Genomic DNA, 23,769 nt, shown 5'->3' with positions numbered 1-23,769 from the left:
AGTCGACGATCCAGAAGAGGCAACGGTTGAAGAAGGACACCTCGCTCTATCTTTCTTCTACTTGCTTGCTTTCTTGGCCGGAGGTGAACGCTCTGCACCAGGAAGTGGGACGGAAGATGAAGAGGGAAAACAGAAAGCAAAAGCTCAACGGGAAGAGCTCCGAGCCGAGAAGACATCGACCTCTCAAAGGAACGAACGAATAAACGGATGGACGAACGAAGAAACGAACCAGCCAGCCACCACTTCAAGAGCGGCGGTGGCGGCAGCAGTGGCGGCAATTCGGCACAATGAATGCAAAACGCTGGCCGGCGGATTTCGGGGTGTTGTTGCAAAGCCGCACTTAGCATCATCAACAACAACAAACCCTTGAGGTTTCGTTCTCTTCCCTCATCAGAAAATAAATTTCTGGAAGCTCGTCACGGATATGTTAACATACAGGAGTTTTCCGAGCAACAGCCTACGAACCCGAACGTCCTGGAAACATCCAGTTGAGCGTAACGTGAGGGGCTCCCCTCATAGGGTTTCACCCCGGTCCCGGGATTCGTACGCGATTCGATTGGAGCAAGGATGATGAATAATAATCTTTCTCAACTCCATCGCTCTGGAGGTGCGATGATAGACTTCAATAAGTTTCGATTATTTATCACTGTCTATCGATACATCTGCAGCGAAGTTTATTGAGCCTGATCCCGAGAGGCTCCGACATGGAGACAAGACCGACGCGACCACCTTGGAGAACTCGACGCAGACGACCTACAAGAGGACTTGGAGGCGGATCGATCGCCGCCGAACCTTTAGATTCGAACTGATGCCCAGGAGCTCGACCTCACGTTTTCACTCCTTGACTCCTCGCTGGAGTCCATTGCCCAATCGGGAGGGAAATTCCTTGCCAATAGGTTATCGCGTGCCTTGAGTCGCTGCCGCGAGAGTCCGGAGTGAATCGAGGCGAAACGGTGTCGGATCTTGGACGGGAAATTCTTCCTCCGACTTGACAATCAACAAATACCCATGCAATCGATCCATCGGTTCTGTTATCTGCAGCATGCTCTTCGCAGAAAACTGCTTGCGAGGAGCAACGCTCGCAATGGCCGCGCTCAAGTTCATCTTGATCAAAATCAAAGTCGAGACGACTAACTATGGGAGGCTCGGATCCAGCTCCGACGCTCCTCGCGCTGATCTATAAAACCGACGATATTCGAGTGATCGATGCTGAGTTAGCAGAGGCAAGTGGTCTCTCCGGACGTGAGCCGGAGCGCGGTTCGGAGAATGCGCATTCCAAAAGCGTTCCAGATGTAGTAGCGAAGGAGACATGAAGAAGACGTCGATCTTATTAACAACTAACGCCGACTTTTTCTCATTTATTTACAAATATTCGTTCCGTCGTCATTCAAACTGTTTCTGCAGAGTCTAAACCCGATCTCAAATAGATTTTCAATGGCAGCTCCGACATCGACTAATCCAGTTCGTAATAGAAACATCTGAGGTCATTATCCCGACCATCTCTTTGTCATTCATCCAGATATATATAATATATAAACGAATGCAACATTGCTTAATGGTCCAGTTTGCATCTCGTCGCTTGATGGCTCATTCCGCATCCCCTCTCGGTCTCTAGATCGTATTGTTGGAAGGAACGTTTGGCGTCTGCTGCTCCTCGGTCAGAGCAAACGATTGCTGTCTAATGTCCTGGCATGGATCGCCTTAACGGAATTCGTGAATGTCTCTGCTAGTCACCTGCGGGACCATCACCATTGTAGATGCCCCGTAAATTCGTTCACCATAGAACTACATGCTGTTGTTCGAAAGGACGCGAGCCTATCGAGGAGGTCTCCTCTGATTAATACAAACGATGGATAATATATTCACATGAGGAAAACTCGATCAAGTATCGGACTTGCATCGAGTCGATGAAGAGACCTCCTTGAGATTTGCTTATCTACTCTAAACTTCTTTGGGTGACATTCTGCAGGAGTTCAATTTATCGAAGATTTCAGTGACGCTGAGCAAGTACTATTCACATCATGAGGTCGCGACTGCTGATTCGAGGCTATCATGTTCCTTGCAATCATTGAAGATCGCTCGCAGGCTTGTGTCTCGGTCGCTTTTATCATTCATCATGTCGTAGTTATTGTTGTTCTTCTCCTCATGGAGTCGTCTTCACAATGCGCGAGAAGTACAGCAGTTGTCAATAATCAGCTGAGTTGTATCATTTCTTGATGGACATAGGACTGCTTTGCGTATGTGAGCATACATCAGCGAGTGTTCCCGTGGAAATCGGTCCCGGTTGTGTGCCCTGCGCGCACGTGACCATCATGTATGCTTTCTCTGTCCGTCGCCGCTTCTTCTTGTTGCAAATTTTCACGGCGCACAGCGACATTATGATGGCAACCAGAAAGAACAAAATTCCACCGATGATTCCTAAAAGATTGTCAATCACCCCTTAGTATGACTTTCCTCAGTGTGGAATGAATGGGAATTGGGAATGAATTCTGCGATTCTGGAAGAGTCCCGGTTTCAATCTCTCGCTTCGAAAGGAGGGGGTCATTTTCCCGCATACCTGATAGTATGGCTTGTTGTCTTTTCTTCGTGTTCCGCTCGTTCTCCGCGAGTAGTAAACTGATTTCCGGAGACGGTTGAAAAGCCCCCATCAGCGTGTAGCCAACAACTCGAATAATCAACTTGTGAGCGTGCGTTGGATAGTCGGTCACTGGAACAGAATACAATCGGCCTTGAGTTCACACCCGGAGGAGGAACGAATACAGTTGGGGACTATCGATGGGAACAGCCGCGGCGAGCTCTCCGATTTTCAGCATAGAGATTCGAAATTATCCGTAGAACTCACAAATGTACTGCATTCTCTGCATCGCCTGATTTGGCCCAGGAACAATGTTGGACTTCGAGCGCGTCCATGCATTGCTCGATTCCAGCTTGTACTCCACGGTGTAGTACGCAATCGGCACGCTGGAATTTTTCGGTTGTGACGGAGGGAGCCACGATACGTGTATGCCCGTTTGACTCGGTTGAGGCTCTTTGACGACCACGCTCTGAGGCTGTGGTGGTTTCGGACCTGACGGCGTCCGATTCACGGTTGGTATGTACGTGGCTCCATACGCATCCGTTGGGTAGGCGCCTTCGATGTAATTCCACTCTGCGAAGGATGTTGTTAGTCTTTTTTGAGCGGTGGATCGGGAATTTGCTCTTTCTTCGGAAACTTTCGTGGCATTCCGGAAACATGAAGAGTGAATTATTTGCCCTTCTGCAATATCATGGGAACAAGTCATACGAAAACTCACTGCTGGTGTTGGCAAGGATCTTCTCACTGAAATACCCGTCGCCGAAGGCGTTCCGGGAAAGAACTTGGAACTCGTAGGTTGACTCTGGCTGAAGATTGTGGATGGTAAGAGACACTGCGTTCTCAGGAACGACACGTATCGTTCTCCAGTCGACATCTTCTTGATGGGCTAGCCGGTACCAAATGATGTATTCCTGCTTGTGTCCACCGTCGTAGCCAGGCAGCCAGGACACGGTTGCCGCGAAGGCCGACGTGTTCACTGACACGTTTGTAGGTGCGTGTGGGGTAGTGCTTTCTACAAGCAGCAAACTGGACGTGACGAGCGTGGCCACTTCATTCTGGATGATGCACTCGTAACGGCCGTGGTCTTCTTTCTGGATGCTTTTCAAAGTCAGATTGCCTTTGGGAATGGAGGGGGAATATATGTAGACGGCTGCGAACCCTTGACGTCGTTCGTCGGGAGTGACGATTTGACGCCGATTCGACACAACGACAAAGCTTTCGATAGAGTATGGCGGAAATCCCTCTACCTTTATTTATCAGGTGCCGTTGTTTAGGCAGAGATCGACCGTCGGCTCTCCGCCACGTAACCGTTGGCTGCGGCTGCCCCCTGCCTTCGCAGCTCATTGATATTTCCGTATTGCGTGGCTGCTGGTATATTTCCTTTGGCTTCAAACTGAATATAGGGGGTTCCCGCACGAGTACTTCCATGATTTTTGAAGCGCCACCCGTCCCGTGTATGTTGAAAGGTGAACACAGATATCGACCCTGTAGAGGAATAGGATGTCTAGGAATGTGGAGTGCGGAGTATGCTTCGGTCTGGGCTTAAGCAGGGAGCGCTATGAAACAGCTTTTCATCGCTGGACCCTTCCACGCAGCGCCTTGCCTGGATCGGTGGAGGACAGACAGGAACAAAGAAAAGACTAATAGAGCTTCCCTCTCTCACCGGCTATTGAGTGTCGAACTCTCACCTGATGTTCATGCGTGACATTTTGAAAATACAAACTCCCGTTGTTCAACATGACCAAATCACTCATGGTGTTAGCATCAAACGGCCGCCGGTCTTTGAACCAAGTCACGAATTGAATCGGCGGATTGCTCTGGATGAAGCATCGGATCATTCCAGGTAGATGCAGCGGCATGTATTGGAAGTTGGGTGTGAAATTCACCCGTGCAGGGTATTCCACGTTTAGGTATGCAGTGGCGGTGTCGGGTTGGCCGATGCCTAGAAATAATTCAGAGAGTCCAGTTATGAATTGAGAACGACAGGTCTCGGGATCATGTATCCTCTCATGTTTTCTAAAGGAATCGAGAGCCTCGTCTTAGTACTCAGTACCACTATACTACTTAAAAAGCTGGAATATTCTCGAATAGACAGACGTTTCAACGAGGGAGAATCGTATATTCGACCATCCCCGCAGAGCGTGTGAGCAAGCGACACGCAAGACAAGACTCTGCAGGGACGGATACGGCGAAGCTCCTAGGGGACTCGCCGTCGTCGTGGGGACACTTTGGCACTCGGCGAAAAGCAGCGGTTCGTTTTCCTTTTTCTATTTCGAGTTGCAGCTCTGGTAGCTACTGGGACATCCGCTCGGGTCAAAGTCGGGGAGCGAAACTATGGGTGTCTGTTCGGGGCAGGGTTTCGCGAGAAAGGGGCTCGCATACGGTCACACGAGGCAGCTGAGGGGTATAACTTTAGCGACTACAGGCCGGAAAAGAATGAAACGAGCAAAAGAGAAGCGGGGAGAGAGTGAGGACCGAGGGAACGGTCGTCCGAGAAACCCCGGCTGGCCACTGAGAGCGCATTCAGTAGTTTGAGCCTTTGTCAGAGTAACAAGCGTGTCACGTTTAATGAGCTTACGCTGCTTCCTCCCAGAGTACTGAAGCATGAGGGTCGAAACAAGACAAAAAGGACATTGACTGGAGCCCGAATCGTAGTCCGCACGGTTCGCTGTCCTCGACTATTCATTCCGCCGCACGGCTCCGAACTCCGAATTCGGCGCAAGCGACCCACAAGTCACTCCGACAATTCGAACGGCAGAAAAATTGAATACAGAGCTCTGCCTCCTCCTCTTTCCATTCCATTGCTCCCTCCAGGATTCTCGTCTGGAGGACATCCAGTGAAATTTGATTGGAGTTCGTTGTTATTGATTCGGAATCATTCTCAATGATCCAATGATCAAATCTTCAATGATTGGATTCCAACGAGGAGGAGCCGAGGTCGTGGAAATGGCGAAGTTCGTGGCGACGGTGCGAGGGGCCAAATGACCGCAAGGACCTAGGATTCAGCTATGAATAATTCCCACAGGCTCACCGTATGTGGTCTGTGTGTTAGGGGGGTGGACGTAGACGCAGGCTTCCTTAGCAGACTGCATTATACATGGATACCAAGAAGTCGTCTATCTAAGCCGAGTGCCGGTAGGGGAGTTCCTCGTTAAAAAGTTACTTCGTGAGCTCCCAACCGAACGTGTGAGTCGGTGTGTGATTCCGCGAATGAGTCTGCTCCAACCTGGTAAGAATACTGACCATTCGAAATTTCGCAGGTGTACCATCCGGAATCTTCCGCAGACGTGGGATATATGAACAGGGTCCCGTCTTGACGCAGAAGGATCCGTGCGTGGAGCCAGCTGACCTTGGCTATATCGACGCCATTATAGAGCCACCTGCGGGTTAGACAACATGGGCATTAGCAACAAACGCTTCGACTACAACGAGAACATCACTTTCCCGTGCTTTATAGCCCTGATTTCTCTTCCCTGCTGCAGCTGTTCCGCTACACCATTGTGTGTTTTTTATCGACTCCTTCTGCACTAAGAATTTGTGAGGGGTCACGGCGGTTCCTTTCCGTCGAGTCAATTTGTTCCTCAGGGCTGAAGCGGAAAGTCTCCTTCGCCTAGCAATACTCGCAACATCAAGGCAACTCCGTTCCCTCCCGTGGGTACACTAGCACACGTTGCGGGCGCTAATACGACCCGAGCCGCGTCTGCTCGCTCCTCCAAGTAGGCAGCGATTCACACCGGAACTCTTCCCGACCTCTTTCGAAGTCTGCACTCGGGTATTCCCGGGAAGGTCATCACGAGGTCGTCGAGCGCATCGCGAAACCTATCCCACCGACGCCAGTAGCTCGTCTGATTTGAGACTTACGAAAAAAATTGAAATGAGGACTACTAATTAGGTCTGTGCTCGGTCTGGAGCGGAAATGCAGCGGTTGATCCGCTGATCGGGGCGGCGACCAAGCTGGCGCTGAGAGTGTAACGGCCCCTACTTTCCGGTGCACTGGCGTTGACACTTTCGGGAATATACGGCCTCGTAAACCTGAGATTACGTATGGTAGCCGACTGCGATCAGCGGATTCTATGGGCCTTGCTTGTCGACTACAGGCCTTGGTATTGGATTGTCTATTGCTCGTCGTCCCTTCTCCCCCCTGCTCTGCTGGTCTGAATGCCACACAGCGACGGGCGAGAGGACGCTCGCAGGTATAGGATCGCCAAACCGGCGGACGGGAAACGATCCCGATGTACCGAAGCGCAGGGGGCAAGGAGGGGGAGGAGGGTTGGCAGGCGTTGCACCGTAGTTTGCTGTGTCAAAGACAGTCGAAGACAACTCACCGGTGAGTGATGTTAGCGGGAAGCGCTTTGGCTTCGCAAATAAACTCGGCATGATTTCCTTCGAGCTTTGTGAGGTTGGTGGGGGGCGAGGTAATCACGGCGGGCCCGGCGATGATCACCTTCGAGCTAGTGCTGACTGAGCCTTGTGAGTTTTTAGCCACGCAGACGTATTCGCCGACATCTGTTTGGCGCAGAGAACCGATTTTGAGTTCAGTCTCCGTAATGACGACGTGCTTATCGATTCCTTCCTCGACCAGCTGTCCTTCCTTCTCCCAGATGAGTTGGGGTGCGGGCGTACCTGGAATGTGAAGGGGAAAACTTTCTTAAAAATCGAAGCGGGAAACTGCAAGTGACTCCCATCGCTCCATGGGAATTCGAAAGCGCAGATCCTCGACCGAGATGCGCGTCCTGACCTCCCTTCGCCGCTCTCACTCCGCCTCGTGTGAATTTAGTCAAGCTCAGGAGCGAGGGAATCGTATTCGACAGAAGAAGAACCCCCTGGGATTTATCGGGATTCGGTTCTGGTGCGAACGCCAGTGGAGACTCGGGGAGCCGCGTCCTTCTTCCCGTGTCCGAGAGGGGGAAGGGAAACTGGGAAAGCTGACAACATATTGAAGAAGTACATCAGAGGAGACAGTGCGTGGATGATGTGGGACAGGAAATGGAGAACGGAGTTCAGTCCAGTCGACGTTCGCCATTGTCCTGGAGAGGGTCACGGCAGGAGCAGCAACAGCGACGAAGACGACGGCGGCGGCGACGTCGGTCACAATGGACATGGATATCGAGCGTGTACGGCGACAACGGAAGCAGAAGAATGAAACGGGAAAAATACCGAAGAAAAGAGACTCCGGGCGAGGTCGCTCCGTGGTAGATATATACCTACCTACGTCGCTACAGACAAGGACAGTGTGGCCGAGCTGCGACCGGTGCCGCTTTTTGCGGGTCACCCGTTCGTGTGAGACTATTGGAGACAAAAGCGACCATGACAAGCAACGAGCGAGCAAGTGACCGATCTATTCGACCGGCCAGACAAGCGTATAAGGAAAAGGACGACGCCCGAACGAGGCAGGCCATGAGCGAGAGAGGGAGTCTTCGCAGGAAAAGTGTTCCGTGCCGAGAGTTTCGTAATTGAGAGAAGCTACCGCCTGCCAGTCTTTCTTTTGTCGCACTCACGAACCACAGGAGCGTGATTGCGTGAAGTAGTTAATTATTTGTTTGCCTTTTACGTCGCTTGCTCTCCGGTCGGCCCACCTGCCTGCCTGCCTCCGTCCTCGTTCTCCTCATCCTTCGAGCCCGCTAGCCGCCATCGTCAGCATCGGAGCGAACGAGTTAAAGAGCGAAATTGTTCGTCACTTGCTCATTAACGTTCGACATTTGCCGGCTATGTGACCTTCTCTATGGCTCGCAGTACCAGCTGCCGCGTCCTTCGTACATAGGAAGCTGATGAAACTCACCGTCTGCCTTGCAGGGGAGCACAAGAGATTCGCCCACCTTAACGTAGAGAATTTCAGGTGGCTTTGAGCGGAAGTGCGGTGGAGCTAAGACGTCGAGATAAATCCAAGTGCCATTTTTCATGGTTTCACGGCTCAGGAAAAACACCTGCAATCAAAGTAAGACTCTAGGTCAGAGAACTTTCCCGTGCACGCTTCGTGTAGGTCTACCGTGCCATCTCCCGAGCGAGGAGTCGGAGGAGCTTCCCTTCTGCTCCATGGAGCCTTCATGAGCTGCATAGACTCCGATCACAGGGAGCTTCTCGGTGGGGATCCGCGCATTCGGATCGACGGCGCAGTATTTGGGAACCCATGTTCATTGTGGCGTGCGAAGGGTCGATTTTGTCGTGGAAGATGCTCGTCCGTCACTCATTCTATTCCTTGTTCCTATTAAACTGGTCTCTCTGACTGAGGAGTTGTATTCACGGAACGGAGGCCGCCGATATGGTCGACAACGGCTCCTGCCCCGCTCGGTTAGGACGAGGCTATCCGAGCTCAAAATGAAGACGAAGTTCCCTTGCACCGTTGGGCCCGTTGAATAATTCTTCCGTGCTCTCTGGCTTTCGTAGCCTGCTACCGTCGCTGAGCACATACATAGAAGGAAGTGAGTTGAGAACGCAACGCGCTTGTCTGGATGCCTCCGGTAGACAGCCCGCCTGCTGCTTTCCTGGCAGAGTTTCCTCGTCCCCGAAGAAAGAGCTTGCGACACATCTACCCTGTGTCTTTGCGCCGCCCGGCTCACTGAACTCCCGCGTTGCCTCGTTCGTCGTCCCGTCGCTCCGGCCAAGGTGAGCTCCATGACCATCTCTCAGGAGCGCTCTAAACTCAGTGGAGCGACGGTAAGAGCCGAAACCGCAGAAACCGCAGCGACCGTCCCCGTCAGGTAACATCCTTGGCAACCACCTCCTGCCCCCACGGGCCGACCGGGCCCTGGCCTCGAATCGGGCTTAAGCTCCTCGCACGCTCCCGCTCCAGACAAGAGCTGGAAATATATTTCATAGCGTTTTCCACCGAGCAGATTAAGTTTCCGACTTTTCCTGGGTGTCCCGCTCTCGTTCCATACTGCGACCGAACCTCATGAGTCAGCTTGAGCAAGTTGCTCCTGTCAGAGACTGGGTGGTCGTGAGTCGTGATCGACTCGCGGACCACTCGTGCTGACCGAGTCCAGGGACCACGGCGTCAACTTGGACTGTTTCGTCAGCTGAGCAGAAATTATTTGCCGCGGACTTCCGCCGAGCTCTGTACGTACATACAACACCATAGTGCAGCGAGCATCTCTTACAACAACTCCTTGATTTATGGTCTGCTCCAATGGTGGCCATCGGTCTGCCCGGAACGCACTCTCTGCCCCCTGTCGGACCGACAGCGTGGAAGTATAGGAAAGAAGCATGCCGGGGAAAAAAGTCGCGGCCGGAGAGAACGCGCGTATCGCCATGATGTGTGGATTCTCGGCCCATCCTCAGAAAAGAGAGAGTGGGGGAGGGGGCCGGAGCAGTCGGCGTAATTCTTTCTCTCGCGGAAAGCATCCGACCGAGGTGCGTAAACTACATCGAACAATATACCTGGATCGCCGGGAAAGCAACGATCCGATAATTTCCTCCGGTCGGTATCCCTCGTCGAATTGTCTGACTTGTGAGATGGATACGGTTATTATCGATTACGAATCGACATCTTCCCAAAAGAAGACGTCCGGCGCAGCATTCCAATGACCGGGCGACCTCGCTAATGTCTGATTCCGCCTTCACAGCTTCCTCCTGGTTGTCTGGTTACGTCACATGCAGCGTTGATTAATCACTGTGATTAGGCTCCTGCTTGCAGCCGAGCGAGCTTGGCGCTGTCCGAGAGAAGTCGCCATCGAGCAGCCCGGAGCATCCGAGTTTGGGTGCTTCATGCAGAGACTGACTGAGCGGAGCCGGGTTCGCGAAGAACACGAAACCCCTACGGAAAGTTCTGTTGAATCGCAGAACCTCGACTCGTACGATGTAGAAAATCGTAAAAACCAGAGTTTGGTGGTTTATTGGAGCAGACGGACGGACGGACGAACGGGCCGGCGAGTGAGTGAATGAGTGAGTAGGTAAGTCCTGAGGATAATGGTCGTTCTATCTCCCGCTGAAATCACCACTATTGAGTTACTTCTACGCTGCACGGTGAGTTGCAGCGAGCAGGGATTCCTCCCGACTCCGAGGAATAGTTTCCTGCGGGATACAAGAGCAGGAACGGAGGGAGTCGTGCCGGGCCCCGCTATCTGCTACGCTCGCCAGACGGGCGTCGATGAAAGATTGACTTCGCAAAGAGTGCGAAAGGTAGACTGGAACATCCAGGCTCAGAGCCCGCTCCGCACAACGCCGACAAGAACAATATCAGCGCTGCAGGGCTACTCCGATCATTCAAAGGAACAGACTGTCGCTTGCTGCGACGACGTCGACCCGGGCTTCCGGAGCGGTAGCGGAAGGGCTACCAGCCGACACGCTTCTTTAGGGGGAGAAAGCTCTCGAAAGAGTCTCTTTGGACAATTTCCCGCATCTTCTATCTCCAGACCTCGGGCCCGAGGACACGTCCACTGTGAGTCGAGACGGCAGGGATCTCCTGCTTGAAAATGACAAGCCGAATACAAGGGAGCCCGAAAAGAGGACGGGGTTCAACTCTATGAGATTTTGTCGCAGAAACCGTGAGTCTCCCACGCCGGCACCGTACGAATGTCATCACCAGTGTAATAAACGAGTTTCGGCCCTCCCTTACACTTAAGTAGATTTTTTCCTTCCTCTCGACCAGGGTTCGGAGCTCGACTTCTTTGATGGCTCTGGAGTTCCTACTACTAGCTCTCCCCGAGATCCGGAAACCAACGTCAAGCCCAACGATCTCGTCACCTATGTGAACCAAACGACGCCTAAGCGTCCGTGGGCAGAGGAATCATTCTCCTCCCAGCCCCGGGACGAAAATAGTATCTCCGGGCGATCGCGACCATTCACCATCAGAGTCGAGTGTTTTGTCTACTCACTCGCATGCGATGAGCGTCTCAATGGAATAGGTGAGACCGGATCGGGACTTGGTAGTAAACCCCAGTAGCAGATGGGGGAGAGAGAGATTAGTTCGAGTTCGTCTGTATTCGACGAAAGCGAACTTTCGCTGCGGACCCTGTGACTCCGAAAGGGGTCTCAGATGGAATGGATAGGAGTTCAGCGAACTATAACAAGCGTAATCGATTGATCCTTCATTTCCCCACGACCTTGTAATTTTTCGCGATGAGTGTCATTCAGCGTTTCATGATGGATGTCCGAGGACGTTGTATAACTTTCGTTCGACCGTCGACGTCAAGGTTCTCGATGACCTCGCGATGCGATCTTTGTTCGCGACAGAGTAAATACATGCAACGATATTGCGTTTTCTTTACCCTCCGGTAGAACTTCCGGAGGCAAAGAGTCGGTGATTCCTCATGAAAGCTTCAACTGCCCAATACCCGGGTTTCCACAAGAGCTAGGATCTGTGGGCTCACGGGGAGGAAATCGGATATCTTTCGTTTCTTCGTAATGTTTCTACGACATTGACGGAGTTCATCGCCTTTCAGGTTCTGAGCAGCTCCGAACGCGGAATAAACTCCCGTATCAAATTCCGCCAGGATCAGAAGCTCTACCCACCTTGCATTCGTACCAGCCCTTATCAGACTCTCTCACGCTGGTCAGATTGAGAGACGATTTTCCTGACAATGAGACTCTATCTTTGTAGTCGTCAGACGCGTGGGGTGGATATCCATCATACCTGTCGAAGAGAAAATGATATTATGCAGAGGACAATCAAGGATTCCTTTCGCGCCGGACGCGGTTTTCCGCCAAGCTCGATGATCCGTCGGTTCCTCGCTGATTCCTTGATGGGGTTGTGTTAGTCTTCCGGAGATCACACCGATTTCACTCAGTTCAGTAGTTTATTTTGGGACTCCATCGATAACGAGTTCATGATCGTCCAGCTCGCTCAAGAGAGGGATGTTCACATCTGACTCCTCGTTCCTTCTTCCCCGAGCGTCCGACGCGCGCTTACTTCTATTTGGATCTAGCTCTGAGCATTATTGGTGGTCCTTACAGTTGCCCCATCGGAGCTAAGGTCTGGGAATACGCGGGACTCAACGTCACTGGGGAGCTGCCGTGATCCGCTCCGGTACGCCGGTTTTGGCCGGAAGGACCTCTGTTCGGGCTTTGTCGACCACCTTGAGGGAACTATGACCAGAGCCTAGCGCCCCTGGTCGTAGCGATTAGTGAATCCGGGGCGCTTGCTATCGATACCGCTACTCCAGGACTTTCTTTCCGGGGATGCGAGCCCTTCCAAGGCTTCGCTTCGAGTTCTCATGTGGTTTCGTTTTAATGCAACGCCCATCGAGGACCTCTGCCGTAATATGGCAGCCTACGCCTACGCGGATCCGAAACTTCGAGTCTGTGCACAGTCTCAGTGGAGACTCCTTGTCGCCCGAAGGGGGATGACAATTGTTTCCCATCGGGGATCATCATGATTACAAAGTTCGCTGATAAACTGCACCGGCGCTCCGTGATTCTGGACACGCATCGCTTGATCGCGTGCCCTTACAACGACATAACGTGGACAGGCATACGTTAGAGGGGCCCAACAGCCGAGCAGCGAAGGTGGTGGTCGCTCTCGCCGTTCATGCTTCCAGACTCCTCATTTCCCCCATCGGGGACATGCACGTTCCTTTGGCGCATGACATCGATAACCGAAACATCGTATGAGAAACGAGCTGCCGCCTCGTCGGGCTCTACTTTGTCCGCTTTCCAATTGTTGGTCCTACCTGGAGGACTGCTGACCGATAAAGACAACTCGACGAGATGGGAGGGAGAGGTGAAGATCCTTCGGTCGCACCCACCGGGTGAAGTCTACCTCGCCGGCTGTCTCGCGACTTAATGGAGGCGTCTCCGACCCCCTCGCCTTTCGGCGGATCGGTAATGATATTCATCTTTTCGAAGCTGATAGCGAGGGACGTGTCGAGCTCGCGCGCAGGGCCGCGAGCTCCGACCACGGTTGTCCCCGACAGATACGGTGTTTGGCCCGCCGAGCTTGAGCGGTCAGACATCGCCTCGCGTCGGCTTGCGTCCGAGGGATCGGTTTTTCCCGCTTGGGAAACGTCAATCCTTCTTCCCTCCCCCGTGATTCCTCCTCATCGGAGCTCTCCCCCGGCAGAACTCGCTGTCATCCATTCGAAGCTCAAGAGCTTCAGGAATCGACCTCTCGCTTCTGGGGAAACGGGTCCAATCGGGAAAACGTGAGCGTGGGATGAGAGTGAATCGAAGCGAAATACGGAACGGAGTACAATCCCATCGCGAGGTCGATGTGTCTAGGGTAAGGGAATAGTTCAAAAAAGAGCATGACATAATGAATGTATCGACTGATGGATGGACAAGAGGCGTTTGGCGTTTCGAAGTTGAGCGTTTCGCGAGATGTTCACGAAAAAATACGGCCAGTCGTGTCGGGCGTGCGGAGGTCGGGCCTGGAAGCGCGGCGGTGGGGAAGAAGAAGGAGAGACGAGACATTTTCCTTCGCCAAACACTCAGCAGAAGTCTGCAGCCACGGAAAGCGCACGGAAAGCTGTAATTACGCCGAGGCCATCCCGAAACGAGAGATGTCCGAGGCTCTCCACGAAAATCGTCGTCCGTCGATGCATATCTCGCAACAAACGACGGAGCGATTCCGGATTCAGACTGCGAGCCGGGCTCTCCCGAGAACTTGGACCGAAGCGAAGTTTGCGAACGCCCGGTCTTCGATTCCTGCGCTGAATACGCCTTCTGACTTTGCCTTCGCATCGGGATACGAAGGGATGCTGCGTCCAATGAGCGGGTCGAAAGGACGAACGGATGGATGGATAAAAGGGGTGGTTACAAATTCTCCTCCAATTTCGCATGCATGGCTCTCGATTCGGATGATCAAGCCGACTCTCTCCTCCCTCGGAATAATCCGGCGCGTGGGTTCGCGCTGAATGCGGTCTGTTCCCAGATGTGTTTCTGTGAGCCTCCTCAAAGCTCCCTCCGTCCGCCCCGTCGTACACGTATATCTCGAACGGGTTCTGAAAGATATCGGATTTGACCGATACGATCCAGGAAAACTCCGCGGAATTCGCCGTGGTCCGCTCCCGAAAATACCGTTCCCCGATCGGAATTCTCGATAATTTCTCCCTCCCAGGCGGGCACGCGGAGAACGCCTCCAGTACGGTTCCGTTCTCTCGACGCGGCGGTGGAGATCCAGCAGCAACAGCGGCCGGCCCGGTACAGCGCCGCATGGGTATGCAGATAAGGCGCGTACAATGACGGTGAGGCAGCAGCGTTGAGTGCTTGAAGCGACGCGAGCGGTGAAGCTCAAATATGGCGCTAATTACCCCGGACACATGGGTTCGGGAACGACGATGGGGATACGCCGGCAGCAGTATTCATTGGCCCCCCTTCTCAGGACTCTCCATCGAGCAGAGGCACCGACGTCCCGCTGGGGACGGATGGAGCTGCCCCGGAGCAAGGCTTCCCGCTCGGGTTCTGCCCAAATGAATTCAGTTAGCCGACTATCTTGAACGACGGCTCCATTTCAGTCAGTCGATGCATTTCGAAAGAAGTTCGTCTCGGGTCGCTCCGATAAGAACCTGAGGTTTTCCGGAGCTCCCGACGGACCATCCTAGGCGTGCGTGGACTCGCCGCCGGCTTAATTTTTCACAGCATCGCGAATTAGAGTGAGATGGAATGAGTGAAGCCCGTCTCCGCCGTCAATGAGTCCTCTGGTGAGGAATCAGCACACAGATGCCTATCGGAAGCTGCCTTGAGTCGCCCGAACGGCTATCACAGACCGTCCGAACGGAAGAGTACGGTCGATTGATGGGCTGTTTTAATGGGGGATTGAGCACTGTGTGATTTCGGTTGTAATTTGTACGAACTGCTCAAACTTTGAAAGATAGCGCACCGTCGAACCGTACGGATCGGAACCTGCGAGCCGAGTAATTAAATTCAAATATCGAACCGATGGATGATGGGAGTTCGACCCCCGCAAACACTGAGCTCGCTGTATGCATTCGCCAGCAGTCGGTCGCTGTGGCTCGAGACGGCACGAACCTACTCTGCGCCTGATTTTGAAAGCAGAGGAATATCTGCATCGACTGGGGGCTGGTGGAGCGGTAAGAGCATCAACGACGGTCTCGGTGGATCTTCCTGGTGGAAATTCTCGTGGCAAGAGTCTGCTCATCCGGGATTGTTCCCCTCTGCTGTGCGTCGAAATCGGCTAATAGGGCAGTTTCGAACTGATTTGGCGTTTTCCGGCTCGGCTTGTTCCCGAGCTCGTTCCAGGACAGCTTGGAGAGGGAAGCCCCGCGCGTTGCTTCGAAGACAAAGTTCGTGCGATTTAGTCACAACAGTCCTAGCCTTCGGGATTGTTGCTCGTGAGTCCGAATCGCGTTCGGAGTTGCGTCGGAATAAACCCGGCAGTCGATTGAAAGCGCCGCGCCCTGTTTGCCCGGGGCGTGTACTCAATGAAGGATGTGAAGGCGGAAAAAAAAGAAAATAAAGGAGAAGCAAAAACGAAAGGGGAGCGAAGCGAGAAACGCGACTCTGGCGTGACGAGGGAGGAGGAGCCGAACTCTTATAATGCTATGCATGAAGCAACAGCCATCGAACGAATTTTCGCGGGTAGGTTCAACTTATACTCTCAGCCCAGTTTTGAGCGGAGCTTGTTTTTCTCCCCTCCTCTCCCTGACTTACATCGAGTTCATCCTCGGGATTCGGTCTCTCCAGATCAAACATTACCACGCAGCCCTCCGTGATTACTCAAGCAGCCTCGTCCGAGGCGCGAACAAAGATGGTTTCGCAATGCGGGAGTTGATATAACGGGATGGTTCGACCCGTGCAGCATGCCATGGGAGGCTTGGCCTTTCTCCAACGCTCCGAGGTCGGGAACGCTGATTCCTTCTCTCGCAGCCCCTCTCACTTCGAAAACCCATTCTCGAACCTGGATTGAATTTCGAGAGGACGCACGCCAGCAAAGTCAGTCGGCGAAAACGGTGATGGCGTAGATTCCGGCAGAAATTGCTCTACGGAAGAGAAAACACGAGAGAAGACGCGCAAAGATCTGCGGCTCGACGCGGCGTGAGGCCGAATGCAGTCTGCCGGGATGTTCTGTCTGCCCACTGTGCCCTCCAGTCAGGAGTCAGGAAGGGTCGATGGCTCGATCGATTCGGGCGCTCGCGGGACTCCGTCTTTCCGGGGGAGATGATATCTCTTCCTGATCGGCACGATTCAGGTGGGATCCTGATCGAGTCGGAGGATGCCTTTTCAGCTCGGCGAATGCCTGACCGGGACATCATGCTAGAGATTCGGCTAAAGGCGCAACCGGAGTTGCGCAATCAGAATTGAATTCCGGATTTACTCGGTGCTGATAAAATCGCAACTCCAGTTCCCCGTAGAGCTTCATTTGACAGCGTACCCTCTCTCTGTCTTTTCTTCTCCAGCGGTGTTTACCCCGTATTTCTGACACTCGGGAAGGATCTCAATGTCATTCTTCGAGGTTTCTAGCCATTTCTCCTTCGAGTGAACTCCCACCCCGCACAAGCTGCTGTGCATTCGATCAGGAACTCGATGACTCTACGGAGCAAGGAACAAAGAGTCCCGGAAGGAGAGTCTACCTGGCGAAACATAAGAAGACGAGCGCACTATGCTGCTTCGTGATGCGATTCGCTGATCAACAGCCTTTCCGGACTTATTTTTTACTGCGATCACTCCGGGAATGGTCCCTGGGGATCACTTTCAAACTACAAGTTCGCAGCCTCAAAAGCGATTCGGAGAGCAGCTGCACAGGAGCCCACACGCATTGTACCTTCTCCCGGGGGCAGAAAGAGAGAGGCAGATATCGTCTCGCTGGCAGCCGACTCAAGAATGTACACAGTTTGACTATCGATATCGGGTCATATTTCTTGCGATCTATAGCAGACTGACAAGGATTCGTTTCTGAATGAGGTCGAGCAGATTTCCACGAATCATTTGCCATCCTGACAGATAGGGGGGAGTTCGCGACGAGTTGCGATGCTAATTTCGGGAAAGGGGGTCGTCCAGGCTGCAGAAGACGAAAATAAAACCCGGAGCTTTCGTCAGGGTGAAGCTCGAGAGCGCTGCTTGACTCCTCTGAAGAGAGAGGGGCGAGCGCGAACCGGAAAAACCGAGAACCCCGAGCGTTTGGACGAAATACCATGGATCTAGAGCGTGTCCCACCGGAAACAAGTCAAGAAATCAGGCAGGAGGAGTCCATATTTTTCCTCACACACTCGTCCGGCCCTTTTCGTGGGGACAAACTGAGAGACATTCATGGCCCGTGGCACGGAAGTCAGCCACGGGTCCGCCATGACCTGAGGAATCTTCCCCGGCTCTCCCCTGGAGAGGCTGGCCACGAGTTTTCTGAAGCGAAAACCGTTCTGGGTTTCCGTGCGAGGTGGTCGGCTACCGGCAAGGAATCGGTGAAATCTCGGTCGAGAAGTCGTCAATGAAGTCGCTCGGACACCCCTGATTTGAAGTTTGCGTCGGAGCCGCTGCTAATCTCGAAGTACCGGTCAGACGAGCTCCTCGGACACGACTCTTCTTATCGAATATATGCTCGTAGCCAGATACCTATATGAGGGGAAGCGTGCGACGTATTTGTCTATATGTATATGCATGTATGTCTGAACGTTTGTTCAGTCCTATTTGTCTGTCTCAGTGTACATATTTGCGCTCGGCTCATTGGCTCGCTATCGGAGCCGCCAGAGCGACAGCCAACATCGAGCAGAAATATGTCGAGAGCACAATCTGGTATCGGAGGAATATTCCACTGGACAGAGTCTCCTCAATACGGGATCCCAAAGCTCTGACAGTACGAGCGTGGCGCTAAAAGGGTACGCTATCTCCGCCATGTCTATGTGTCCGTGGAACACTCACCATATGTAGATGGGGATTTTGTGGTCTTTCTTGTGCCATTGCACCAGGTAGGGCACCGGAGTTCCATCAGGATATTCAAATGGGCAATCTAAGATGACGTTGTCACCTTGCGTTGCCGATTTCTGAGGAAGCTCTTCCCCGTTGCCTGCAAGGTAAAAAAAAAGAGAAAAATTGACGTTGATTCACGCGACGCACCTAAGCTGTTCGTGATGCGAACATAAATCACTTCAAAGCCATGCGCGGTTACGCTCGCTTCGGCAGGGGAAAAATGCGAGATCCTTTTCAACATTTGTAACTCAAGCAGCCGCCGCCGCCGTAACTTCAATCCGTCGTACGGTCGAGCCGGCGAGCCGGGCCGCCGTTTATCCATCAATCATTCACTGGCACCATCCTTCTGATTTACTCTATCGCATGCAGAGGCAAAGCCATGTTGTACCCCGGCGGCTAAAGCGATTGGCTTCCGATATTTCATGCCAGCCCCAACGGAGCGGTGGCGACGGACCGCCACCAGTGGGCGATGCCTACTTATTGAATGTATGCACGCTCTCTGTCGCTCGACTCCCTCCAAATCTCCCATCTCCCGTCCATACTTCTCGCTCGCCCCGGCCCCATTGGATGCTCTCTATCGTCTTCCGAACAAATTTCCTCTGTTCCGAATACAGTCGACTACGACGTCGACGGAGGCGGCGACGACGACGACTGGATCGGAGGTCGATAAAAAGATTGATGTTGGCAGAACCAACCAAAACGATGGCCGAGCAGCGAAAAAGAGCGAAGGGGCTCGTGCGAATTGGGTTTGTGTCAACCCCGCACTCCGGAGAGCCATGCATTGTTTCCTTTCGCACGGAGCTCTTGTACTTTCCCCCAATTATTGTTACGTTCGGATTTCCCCCGTTCGCGGGAAGAAGTAAGGAAATCGGTAGCGAAAATGCGAATCGACGGGTTCTTTTCGTCGACGGGAACATCGTCGAGATTTGGCGCGCAGCTGAGGTGGAAACATTCGAGTCGAACTTCGTGCCGCGTGCCGCTAAACGTCGAATCATGATAAAATGTTTGTGGAGAGCAATAACGCCGAGTGCCGGCTAGGGGAATGAGACTGTCGGGGCTCCCCTTCATCGTCGAGGAACTTTTTGACGCAGATCGACTGCCGGAAACGAGACGAACCCCAGACGACGACGGCGGCGGTGGGGACGGATGGAAGAAAAGGACGCCGACGCGAAAGACTCCGCGAAAAAACCTTTAGCGTGATTTCTGCTTCGTCGACGACACCGGAGGCAAGCTCCCGCTCGGCGGTCGGTCGGTTGGTCGGACGGGTGAGCGAGCGACCGGGAAGAGTTCCGTCGCTGCTAGCGTGCGAGCGATGGGAGGCCGGTTCCGAAAATGGAGGCAGGACTCCGTTCTCTCGAAGAACAAGTTCCCATATTTCTTCCACCCTCCGTTGTCATCTTCTTCGCGGTGGCCGTCGCCAGTGACAACGTTTTTTTTCCGTCGGAAAGTCCTTCGACGGACTGGGGGGCTCCGTCTCGAGAAAAAAAACACGTTCGAGTGACGTAGGGACCAATCAATCGAGCGAATCGATGACACCGCGGAACAGCATCGCGGGGTGGTTTGCGTGTATGATACGTGAAATAAAATTCTGACGCGTGACGAGGATGCTCCCATGTACGGGAAGTCTATTATTCCACCAGCTGAGAAGTTACCGGAATCGTTATCAGCAGCCGGCAACTTGCTCATCGGAATACGCCAGCGATCAACTCAGGCTGACTAAGACTCCGATGCTCTCCTCCTTCGTCCTCAGGCCCCGGAGCTTCTCCGAAGGAGGAGCACGGAAGTCGAAGGATGGTGGAGGAGCGCCGCCGGCTCCCATTCTGTCAATGTCGTCCTCATTATTCTGTTGCCTTGACCTCGTATATCACGAAGTTAACAAATTGTTCGAGCGGTTTCGAGCCATTGTTTCCCTCTCTGTTGAAAGCCATAAATTCCAGGAGTCGCTCGCGGCTCGAGTGACTTCGGCGGCACGGCTGAACGAAAAACTCAAGAGAAAAAAGCGGTGTCAGATCAAGTCAATGACGATGAGAATATCCCGCGCCCCGCGTCGACGACGACGACAACGGGAACGGTGGTGCCGACGACGACCTGGGTCGAGTGCAAAGAGACGGGATAAGCGCGTCTCGTTTTTTCAGCGCGGAAAAATATTTTTTGTGCCTACGTAGCTTAATGATGTCGTTGTGCTCGGAAACCGGAGAGCACCGCACGGAAGCGAGCGAGCGAGACCGAACGCGAGGGCGAGGTGAAGGATAGGAGAGGGAGGAAGACTTTGCATGGAGAATGAATAGGGGAATGGGTCAGCTATTCATGCTCTCCTTTTTTCTCCTCTTTCCCCCTCACCCCGAAAAACGTGTCCGGAGGTTTCCGTGCAGGCAGATTTTTCCGCCTCTGTTGATCGTCTCCTTCGTTCTTCCGCACGCATGCTGCTTTTCAGAACGCATCATACAATCCTGATTTTCGGACCATGGATCGGGCCTCGCAAAAGTAGCGAGGTTCCTAAGGGAATTCTCCTCAGCTAGATATTAGTTCTTCTTTGATCCTTTCCTCTTCCTTTCCTCTCCTCCAAGCAGCATCGGAAACACCCGCGGATGCAGTATACCCATTAACATTCATCACGTCACGAATTCCGGTGCCATTAATCGGGAGCGGGGAGGATTCCTCAGAGCACTGGACCCCTCTCTCAAATCGATCTGCTGGGTTCCAGCTCCGAGCGCAGAACAGCTGCATCTCACGCATAGGAGATATTATTTCGATCGGACCGTCGAATCTGATGGAATTTCCATTCAGAGGCAAATTGACTGTTCACGCGGCTCTCAGGGTAAATAGCTCGGTTAACTGACCAAGTGATTACTCAATACATATGTCAACGCTTGCCTGGGGGTCGTCTTGCCCGTCTCGGGCAATCCGCATCCTTTCGGTCGTGCTCGGAATCTGCCAAAACTGGCTCAACGACTGACTGCCCTGCCGTCCGCTCCCCGACCCTTCGTCAGTCTTCCGAAAGCCTCATCCTCAGGGGAGGGCTCGCCTGACCGACTGTAATGGAGGAGGCGGTGTGAAGAACCTTTCAGAACATCATGATGACAAGCGGCCAACCCACCGAGCAGGCCAAGAACCCACATTGAAGTGGGGTGTTGGTTGCCATTAGGGATCGCCGGCCTGTCGGCCTATCCGCTGGCTGCTCACTTCTTCCTTTACGAGCCGACGTCGGTCTACCCGTCAACCTTCCAACTTGAAGCTACCAAGCAAGCAATCACCGGCACAACAAAAGTTTGCATCGGACGGCTACGTCTCAAAGAAGAGGATTCCACGCAGGACAATCACTCGGCTGCCGAGCTAGCGGCAGCCTCCCAGGCCGGACTTGCTTATCAAGTCCGCGTTAGCTTTCATTGCACGCGCGGTTGCCGGCCGTCCAAGCCCCCAGTGCCGCTCGTCCCACAGTTCCCCTCCGACGGCGCCAAATTCTCGCCGTTGGTTGCATTGTCGCGTCGGTGTCTTTTGGAGCAAACGGGAGATAATTATTGACACCATTACGCCGCGGCTAATTTAGGTTTCCGGGGGGCGAAAGAGTAAGGAGGGGGGGGGGGCGATATTCTCGGGAGCTATTGCCGCACTGTCCTTCGACGCATATCTATTTATTGCACGCCTCCGAGCTTATCTAGCGAAAGCGTTCCGAGCCCACTCTACAACATCATGGTTGAAGCGATTCCAACGGCGGCTTCGCGGCCGAAGGGGTGCTCACGCAAAGTCCGAGAGCTGAATTGATTTCCGAGGCTCTGGGGGACTCCCGTAGAACCAAGAGAGAAGTCTCCCGTTCTGCTTCCTCTGTGCCGGACCAGATGAGCATCCAGTCGATAATTATTAATGTGTAACATGATGTGTGCATCGTGCGAATGAATTCTCCGCTTCTTCCAACAAGAGCTCGCTGCTTCCGTTTCACTCGACAAAGCTCAGACGAAGGATTAACGTTCATTCACCGAGTGGATTTTGCCTTTACCAGTCGCTTCATTCGCGAGGGGAATTTTCTACCTGAGCGAGCCCGGTGTCGCATTTGCTCCAACGCAGGACTGATCATGGTCATCTATTTTCGTTCACGGCTCGGGCACGTGGCTCCTATTCATGCTCTATTTTTTAGAGGAAAGGGTAATTCGGTCGTGCCTCGAGCGAGCACCGCATGTAGCGGCGGCTTGCTTCATATTTTTCGGACGATGGGGGCTTTCCAACACGTAGCGTTCTCACATCCGTTTCTCGACCCGTTTCCGGAGGAACTTCGAGACTCCTTCGTGGAAGAAGGCATGCTGAGTCGCCGCGGATGAGCCCGCACCCCAACTTTGGACATCAGGATTTCTCCCACGATAATTCCCGACGTCGCGTCGTCGATTATACGTCTATCGATCATCGTAGCGACTTCCTCCACATCCCGGATGGCGCGGAACGCACGGAGCGTAGGAGTTGAAGTCCACGCGAAGAAGCTACGATTGAGCTCAAGGTGAGTCTAGCAATCGAAAGACGTGTCCCTCAGTCTGTCCATAGGCGGCTGCCTAGTCGAGACTCCGTTTGTGAGTCAGAAGCTTCGATTTCCTCTCTAGGTGCTTTGCGTGATTGGGAGAGCTACTCTACGCAGAGGGAGTGCACGGAGAGGGTCAGTGGGAGAATGAGCAACCGGTCTAAAGCGTTGTCAGAGCCCAAGTACATCCAATGACGACATCACCGATGACGGTAGCGGGGGTGCCGACAACAATCAACGCAGACCTAGCTTGATGTTCGCCGAGAGAATTACCTAGCCGTGATTGATCGAACGCGGACAGAGACACAACGGCAATAGATTGTCGTCTTCGCCGGGCCCACGTTGTGTGAATCGCAAGTAGACACGGCAAGGGCCCATTTCGGATCAGGGCTTTGACGGGAGTCGCTAGGTCGAGTGTTTCTCGAACAGAAGTAGTCTGCTGGGTAAGCAGCTCGCGACCACTGGTCTCATCACACGGTACGTCTGTTCAAGCTAGATGCCTCTCGGCGGGCCAGAGCATACGCTTTATGGATGTGACCTCCATCCTTCAGAGTGCCTCGGCCTCCGGCTCCGTTACTCTCAGCTCAGTTCTATTTTAGGATAGGATTTTTCTGGTCAACTCCCGTCGGACAACTCTTCCAGAATTTTTGTTCCCTCTGTTCCCTTGTCGACGGGGCTCCCGGAGCAGCTCCTCTCCGAACTTCCACCACTTTTCTCTCCCCGCTCCGTCTGCTTGTGATGCCGCCCCGGGCAATAATGTCATGACAGGAAGGCGGCCAGGCATTTTTGTGGATGAGAATAAAGAACGGGGAGATGGAGGGAAAAACCACCGGCCACGCAGGGTTTAAGAGAGGGAAGCGGCCTCACACGACCGAAATCCGGGAAGCTCAGTCGG

The 23,769-nt window shown here is 53.3% G+C and overlaps 1 protein-coding gene across 1 annotated transcript in view; it reads right to left on the bottom strand.

Moving 5' to 3' along the window:
- Positions 1-2,206: 2,206 nt before the first annotated feature.
- LOC100897349 (protein turtle) overlaps positions 2,207-23,769 on the bottom strand; it is a 29,082-nt gene continuing 7,519 nt past the window's right edge. Inside the window, 11 exon segments of the mRNA XM_029112209.1 lie at positions 2,207-2,501; positions 2,503-2,707; positions 2,843-3,148; positions 3,294-3,692; positions 3,823-4,060; positions 4,264-4,517; positions 5,819-5,955; positions 6,901-7,198; positions 8,355-8,499; positions 12,026-12,146; positions 18,323-18,467. Coding sequence (XP_028968042.1) covers positions 2,207-2,501; positions 2,503-2,707; positions 2,843-3,148; positions 3,294-3,692; positions 3,823-4,060; positions 4,264-4,517; positions 5,819-5,955; positions 6,901-7,198; positions 8,355-8,499; positions 12,026-12,146; positions 18,323-18,467 — 2,543 coding nt within the window.

The sequence above is a fragment of the Galendromus occidentalis genome, unplaced genomic scaffold (assembly GCF_000255335.2).
Source record: "Galendromus occidentalis unplaced genomic scaffold, Mocc_1.1 scf7180000077485, whole genome shotgun sequence".
NCBI lineage: Eukaryota > Metazoa > Arthropoda > Arachnida > Mesostigmata > Phytoseiidae > Galendromus > Galendromus occidentalis.
The sequence above is the reverse complement of the archived record's forward strand: the minus strand, read 5'-3'. Positions and strand labels throughout refer to the sequence as shown.